Source organism: Octodon degus, unplaced genomic scaffold (genome assembly GCF_000260255.1).
Source record: "Octodon degus isolate 3935 unplaced genomic scaffold, OctDeg1.0 scaffold00045, whole genome shotgun sequence".
Classification (NCBI taxonomy): Eukaryota; Metazoa; Chordata; class Mammalia; order Rodentia; family Octodontidae; genus Octodon; species Octodon degus.
In genome coordinates, this window is record NW_004524621.1 from 12,760,016 (window position 1) to 12,767,748 (window position 7,733).

The 7,733-nt window shown below is 40.7% G+C and overlaps 2 protein-coding genes across 2 annotated transcripts in view; one reads left to right on the forward strand and one right to left on the reverse strand.

The window, feature by feature from the left end:
* Positions 1–7,733, forward strand: part of Ubap2 (ubiquitin associated protein 2) — a 128,229-nt gene that overhangs the window by 61,808 nt on the left and 58,688 nt on the right. The window contains exons 6-7 of the mRNA XM_023716084.1: positions 161–323; positions 2,622–2,699. Coding sequence (XP_023571852.1) covers positions 161–323; positions 2,622–2,699 — 241 coding nt within the window. The remainder of the gene's footprint in view (positions 1–160; positions 324–2,621; positions 2,700–7,733) is intronic.
* Positions 6,405–6,770, reverse strand: LOC105742273 (histone H2B type 1-N-like). Its single transcript, XM_012514900.1, has one exon. The coding sequence runs from the start codon at positions 6,768–6,770 to the stop codon at positions 6,405–6,407; it is 366 nt and encodes a 121-aa protein (XP_012370354.1).

The window sequence follows — 7,733 nt, forward strand, 5'->3', positions numbered from 1 at the left end:
TAAATAAATAAAGGAAAAGAAAATAACAATGTGGAAAAGAATTAAAACAATAGGTAAATAACCTGCAGGTTGTGGATAGTTTTAAAGATTCCTATGATATTCACAATAATTGTCCACACTTTGAATGGCAACTCTGAATAAAATCTCTTGCTTTTGATAGACTTCTTGGGAGACTGTAGGGGGCAAGAAAAAGAACTTTGGAAAAGAAAGTTCGGAAAACAAAGAGAATAGAGAGAAGAGAAGCGAGAGAGAAGCAAATCAAGCAAATCGTGGACGTGGTAACAACAACCGGAAAGGAAAAGGAAGCAATCGTGGCAGAGAATGTAAGTATAGACTTTCATACGTCTTTAAAAGCTGGAAGAACAGTTTAAAGAATGCTTTTATTATCATGTTTTCACTGCAAAATTTAATAGTTCACCCTACTAGTGAACAGCATCAGAGTAGTTCCTGAGAGCCTGTATTACAGTTTTTTATCAGCACTGACTTGGACTGTAGGTAATTATACCAGGTACCATAGGACTGCCTTCTGTTAAGAATTAAGTATGTTGGGGCTGGTGAGATGGCTCAGTGGTCTAAAGCACCTACTTAGAACAAGCTTAGCAAAGCACTGGGACCGCGGTTTAATCCCCCAGCACCACATGCCAGCCAGCCCCGCCCCCTGGTGGGTTCAGCTGGCCACACACACACACACACACACACACACACACACACACACAAAAGAATTAAGTATGTTTTCTAATTTTATTTGTTTATTTTTTTGGCTGAACCGGGGATTGAACTCAGGCCCTTGCACTTGCAAGGCAAGCGCTTATTCAACTGAGCTATCTCCCCAGCCCGTTTTCTAATTTTAAAGACATGTTGGGAAGCTGATTTGCTGGCAGAGTAAGCTGTTTTCTCTACTTATGGATATTTATGGTATAGGCAAGGGCTGAGTTGATCAGAAACTTGTTGAATGGGTGGGATTTTCTCAATACTTTTCAGAAAACCAGGTTTGGCCACAAACCTGTTTATGTGAGAACAATCCTAGAGATTTTGCTTTCTCATTTATACCACAGATATTTATTGAGTACTTGGTATGTAGTGAATACTGTAATAAGCACATACAGAAATGAATAAAAGAGAAGTTGAGCATGGTGGTATATGCTGGAAGTCCTAGCACATGGGAGGCTGAGGCAGGAGGATCAGAAACTCAAGGGCAGCTGGCATCGTAACACTCTGTCCCAAAAAATAAAAAAGAAAGAGAAAAAAAAGACAAAATGAGGAAAGCAGAACACTGCCCCTTCTAGATTTTATTTTTAATCAAGGTAGAGTGGGATATAAGAATTAAAAAATGTGAAAAAAATTTTACAACATATTTTTGGTGAAACTGGGGGTTGAACTCAGCACCACACTCATGCACAGCTTGTGCTTTGCCACTTGAGTTATACCCTAACCTGTTATATTTTAACAGTATTATCTAGAAACAAAAGCAAAAAGAATGAGGATAATAGGAGGGGATGTGGCAAATTTAAACATACTGCAAGGAAGCCCTCACTGAGAACTCATCTCTGAAAGAGGCAAGAGGAGCAGTGATGCCAATATCTTTCTTCACATATCTGTATGTACTCATTAATGTTAGTATGGATAAAGCGCAGAAGATATAATATGCTGGTATCTGCTAGACTAACAACTAACATTCTGGAAAAACCTATAATAATTTGATTTTTTCCAAGGACATAGTTTTTCTTTGGTATGTTTTTTAAAGCACATTTTATTTTAAAATACATAAAGAGGCTTTAGGGCTGAGAAAATAGCTCAGCAGTATAATTGCCTGCCTGGCAAGCAGAAAGTCCTGAGTTTGATCCTTGGTACAAAAACAAAGGCAAAAAAATACTATATAAATTATTTTAAGGGCCTGCCAGATAGCTCAGTGGACTAAAGTGCATGCTTAGGCAGAGCACAGTGGTAGGGGTTCGAGGCCCCTGCTGTGCGGGCCCCACCCCTGGGGCGCTCTGAGATAGCAATTGAGACTGGGCGTGGTGGCACGTGCCTGTAATCTCAGCACTTGGGAGGCTGAAAATAGGAGAATCACTATGAGTCTGATCTGTGTAGTGAGAACATGTAAACCCTGTAGACCATGTACTAAATATATTTTTTTAAAGAAGTATTTTATTTTAAAATACATTGTAGATGTACATAAGAATAACATTCATTATAGGGAATTTGTACCTGCATAGGCATATCTTGCTTTTTTTCTCATTCCCCTCCCTTTAGCCTTGGTATGTTATTTGCTGTTCATTCCTTTACAGGTTTGAATTTACTAATGAGCAAATTCTGTGGTATGTTGTGTAGTTGCATAATAAAACTCTTTTAAAAAAAGCAAACTTACTTTAGAAAAAATCCCTAGAGAACCAAGAAAAATTGCTGTATTTTCTTTTTAGAATTTACATCTGAATTGTGCAAGATATGTTGCCATTCAACTTTTGTGTCACTTTTTATTTTTTGTTTTCTGAACTTGTTTAAACTGGCTTTTAGCCTCCTCTTTTTTTTTTCCCCCCTCCCTCTGTCTTTGCTTTAAGTGCTATCCAGTAAGGTTATGTACAAAAGTTTTAAAGTAGATTTTTATGTTTTTTCCTCTTTAGTTAGAGGGGAAGAGAATGGAATTGATTGTAATCAAGGGGACAAAACTTCAGACCGGGGCAAGCGAGCCCGTGTTCGAGGTGAGCTGGAATGATGGGGAAGGAAATGTTTGGCATCAGAGGGAAGAAGACAAGGCTGCGGGGTGGTTCTATGTAGGGAGGGCAGAGTACTTTGAAAGAATAGATGGTCTTCTACAATCTTATAATTCATTTACTGATTTACTGATGCCTGTGGATGCGCTGTTTGGATTGTACGGTTTTGAAGAAACTGATTGTTTTCAGATGAACTGGGAAAATTTTTTTGTTTTTGTTTTTGAGATGGGGACTTGCAGTCTAGCCTTCAGTTTAGTATATAGCCCATGCTGGCAGTTCTCCTGTTTCTCCTTCCTGAGTGCTGAGATCACAGTTATATGCCACCATTCTCTGCTGAGAAACCAGTTTTTATGAATCATTTAAAACTTGAGAGACTGGGGATTTAGCTCAGTGGTAAAACATGAGATTCTGAATTTGATTCCTGATCTCCCCCACACCCTTACCCCCCATAGAATCATGTCTTGCTGAGTGTGGTGGTATATGTCCATAATCCTAGTGCTAGGAGACTGAGGCAAAAGGATCACTACAAGTTCAGGGCTAGCCTTGGCTAGAGAGTGAGTTCAAGGCCACTATGCATAGCAGGGGCAGGATTGGCAGGGCATGTGGTGTGGGGGATCAGACCATGGCCTAAGCAGGTGCTTAGTCTGCTGAGCTATCCCACCCCCCCTTTTTCTTAATCTGGGAAGAAAAATACCTAGTTTATTCCACATGTGTGACATGGGAGGTGCAGTCTCAAAGAGAGTCAAGAAGGATAACCCTTACATAGGCCTGAACTTGATACGAACTTGGATTTCTGAGACCAAGAAAGGTAGCCTAGGCTATGAATACTGTGGGGGAAGATGAACACCCCCAAGTTAGTGTTGTCTTGTGAAACAGTTGAAGTCTCGCAGATAACAGCCATCAGTGGTAATCTTTGTCTGAGACCATTGTCAGACATCCAGTGTCTTCTTTCTATACACTGGAGGTGACTAGTATCTAATATTCATCCCCGGGGTTATCCAAATTTGAACCAAAGATGCAGAGCACAGGGGCCCAGTTACTTTTGTGAGTTTGAATCTCTAAGGGCCAGGACTCTCACTGACAAATGGGTAGGCTTTAACTGGACATGGTGGCATATACCTGTAATCCCAGCACTCAAGAGGCTGAAGCAAGAGGGCCTCACAAGTTTAAGGAGCCAGGCCCTGTCTCAAAAGAAAGACTGAGTTACTACAACATCAGGTTAGTATACAGCCACAAGTTAGTTCATAGTTCTGTGGTTCTGGGCAGTCCTGCTTGTAGGATCTTTCTGAAGTGTGTGAGTCTAGGGTTGTAAAATCTGTAAGGATTATGGCTGTATTAGGGTTTCCTATTCATATTATGGTAATGGGGAAAGAGAGTCTACATTAGGGTTCTTCCAACCAGTATTTTCAGGAGAAGGAAAGAGATAATGTATTGTTTCATAAAGAATCCCCCCTCACCCCTATGGTAGTGGGGATTGAACCCAGGGTTTTATGCATGCTAGATGCTAGGTAAGTGTGTTACCACTGAGCTATATGCAGTTTTTAAAAAAGAAATTTTTTTTTTTCTTTTTTTCATTTTTTTGAGACAGGGTCTCCCTATGTAATTTAGGCTGGCCTTCAAATCATTATGTAGACCAAGCTAGCCTCAAGCTTGCAGCGATCCTCCTGCCTCAGCCTCCCAAGTGCTGGGATTACAAGTTGTGCTACCACATCTGGCATTCATAGTCTTGGTGTATTTAGCAGCTCACAGATAATCTAAAAGTTAGTGAAGCTCATTACTTTTATTTGCTGTTTTATATAACTTTGAATTTGCTTAATGGAGAAAAAGATTAACATGTTTTTCATATGGAATTCATGGCATAGCACTCTTTCTGAGGTATAACAATGAGTTTATGAATTGGAAATAATATCCTCAGTATAAATATTAGGTCATATGATACTTAATTCTTTGTATATCTTTTTTTAATTAGTGGGTATTGGTTGTACAAAGTAATGGATTTTAATTTTGCAGAACATGCACATAACATACTTTGATCATTTTCATACATGCACTCCCCTTTCCTCTCTTACCTTACCTTCCTCCCCAGTTTCACCTTTGGGGAGTTTCAATGTGTCAGTCCAATTCATGTCACCCTTTCTTTTCTTTTCTTTCTTTTTTTTTTTTTTTTTTGGTACAGGGTCTTGCTGCGTGGTTCAGACTCGTAGTGATCCTCTTATTTCTTCTCTTTTCTTTCTTTTTTTTTTTTTTTTCCGGAACCGGAGACTGAACTCAGATCCTTGAGTTTGCCAGTCAAGTGCTTATCCTACTGAGCCATCTCCCCAGCCCTGTCCTCTTATTTCAATGATCCTCCATAACCAGTTTTGGGGCTGGCATGGCAGGTAGTACCAAGGATCGAATTCAGGACCTTGTGCTTGCCAGGCAGGTGTTTATGCCACCAAGCTATCTCTCCAGCCCCCCATCTTTTTACTCTTTCCTTCTTGTTCTCTTTCCTCTAATAATAGTCTCCTTTCAGTTTTGATCTTTTTTAGAATCTGTATTTTTTTTTTTTTTTTTTTTTTTTTTTTTTTTAGGGAAGGGTCTGCAGGGTTTTCAGGGTCTCACTATTAGATTGGACTTGTAGTGTTCCACCTGTTTACAGCCTCCTAAGAACTGGAATTACAGGCGCATGCCACCATGCCTAGTCTCAATTGCCATCTCAGCATGCCCCAGGGTCGGGTCCTGCATGGCAGGCCCTGGAATTGAAGCCCCAGCCCCTGCGCCTGCTTGCAGGCACTTTAATCTGCTGAGCTATTTGGCCGGCCCTTAGAGTCCATATTTTAAGGAGAACTGTTACGTTTGTCTGAGTCTGGATTAATTTGCATAACATTTTGTTCTCTAGATTGATCTGTTTTCCTGCAAAATTTTATTCTTTTTTTGTGGTTAAATAATGCTCCATTGTGTATATATTTTCTTTATTCACTTTTTTCTTTACTGATGGGCACTGAAGCTTGTTCCTTAATTTTTATTTTTATTTTTTATGTATTTGTTACAGGGTCTCACTACGCACATTGGACTCGTGGTGATGCTCCTGTTTTCAGCCTCACCAGAGCTGGGATTACATCTGTGCGCCACTTTGTCCAGTCTTAGTCGTGGCCCAGAGTGCCCTGGGGGTGTGGCATGTGGTGCCAGAACCCCGTCCCTAAGCAACTTCGGTCCCTAAACTTATGTAAGCAGGCATTTAGTCTGCTGAGCTATCTTGCCAATGCTGTTCCTTAATTTTTTGTTTTATTTTTTCATTTGTGTATTTGGCACAGGGTTTCACCATGTAGATCACACTCGTAATGATCCTCCTGTTTTCAGCCTCCCCAGTGCTGGTATTACAGGTGTGCACCACCATACCTGGACTAAGTCTCCTGGTTTAGTGCACGCCAGGGGTGGGGCTGGCATGGCCAGTGGTGCCTGGGATTGAACACTGGTCCCTGCGCTTACCAAGGCAGGCACTTTGTTCACTGAGCTATCTTGCTGGCCCTAGTTTCTTAATTTTTTAAAGAAGTTCCACACCGATTTCCACAGTGACTACACTATTTTAGATTCCTACTAGCAGTGTAAAAAGGCCCTTATCCATACTACTATTTATTTATCTTTAGGTTTTTTTTTGTTTTTGTTTTTTTGAGTGGCTCTGAAAAGAGCCTTTGGGGTGCGCGCGGGGAGTGCTCACTTGGAGCTGGTGTACTTGGTGACGGCTGTGGTGCCCTCTGACACTGCGTGCTTGGCCAGCTCCCCGGGCAGCAGCAGCTGCATGGCCGTCTGGATCTCCTGCGACGTGATGGTGGAGCACTTGCTGTAGTGCGCCAGGCGCGATGCCTCGCCTGCGATGCACTCGAAGATGTCGTTCACGAACAAGTTCATGATACCCATGGCCTTGGACGAGATGCCCGTGTCAGGGTGCACCTGCTTCAGCATCTTGTACATGTACACTGAGTAGTTCTCCTTGAGGCTGCACTTGTGCTTCTTGCCGTCCTTCTGCTGCGCCTTGGTCACTGCCTTCTTCGAGCCCTTCTTCGGACCGGGCTCAGGCATCGCGGAACCAGCAGAGAGTGATATACGGACTCACTATCTTTAGTATTGATGATAACGATTCTAGCTATTTCTCTTATCCCTATTTTTAATTTTTGAAGCCTATGCTATATCTTATTGAGTCCTGGTAATACATAGTATTTAAAAAAATACAGTTTATTGTGCCAGGGCATAAGTGCCTGCCTGGCAAGCACAAGGTCCCGAGTTTGATCCCCAGTATTGCAACAAAAACAAACAGAAAACACATTAAAAAGTTTAAAAAAGAATATAGTGTGCTAAAGTAAAATTAATTTTCAAACAGCTGAGCTATTTCTTATTGACATTATTGTACCTTTAAATACTTCAGTTTGACCCATGAAAAAGAAATCCATATTTATGAAAGTGAGGTTACATATCACTATTAAATCTAACAAGTTTGACTTACATATTTTGTTGTTGAACAATGTTTATCTTAGAAAATAATGGATGATGTGATCAGCTGTCATTAGTGTCTCCCTTACATTTTCAGAAAACAAATCGGTCAGTATTTATCTTAAAATAGCTTTGAAACAACAGAATAGATAGATAATTTGGGGTGGCATTTGAACTTGTCCCTGTTTCCTATTTTATCTTCTGTTTTGCCTGTTATTTATGGATACACGTATGTGTATTTTGAGTTTCTTACATAAGAGAATCTGTAATATTGAAGCTTGTGTGTCTGATTTATTTCACTCAACACTGTGTTCTCAAGTTGCATCCATTAGCCTATAGATGCCTCAAATTTATTGCATGGCTTTGGGAAGCTGAGGAAGGAGAAAGCAAATGAAAATTAGGCAGCAGTGTCAAAGGAAGAGCTAGTGCAAGGGGCCTAATATAGGCAGGAACTTAACTTTTTTCAAAAATAAAAACTTACTTAAGGGGCTGGTGAGATGGCTCAGTGGTCTAAAGCACCTACTTAGAACAAGCTTAGCAAAGCACAGGGACCGC

Coding starts and splice junctions, on each gene's coding strand:
- LOC105742273 (XM_012514900.1), bottom strand. CDS start 6,770: ATGCCTGAGCCCGGTCCGAAGAAGGGCTCGAAGAAGGCAGTGACCAAG.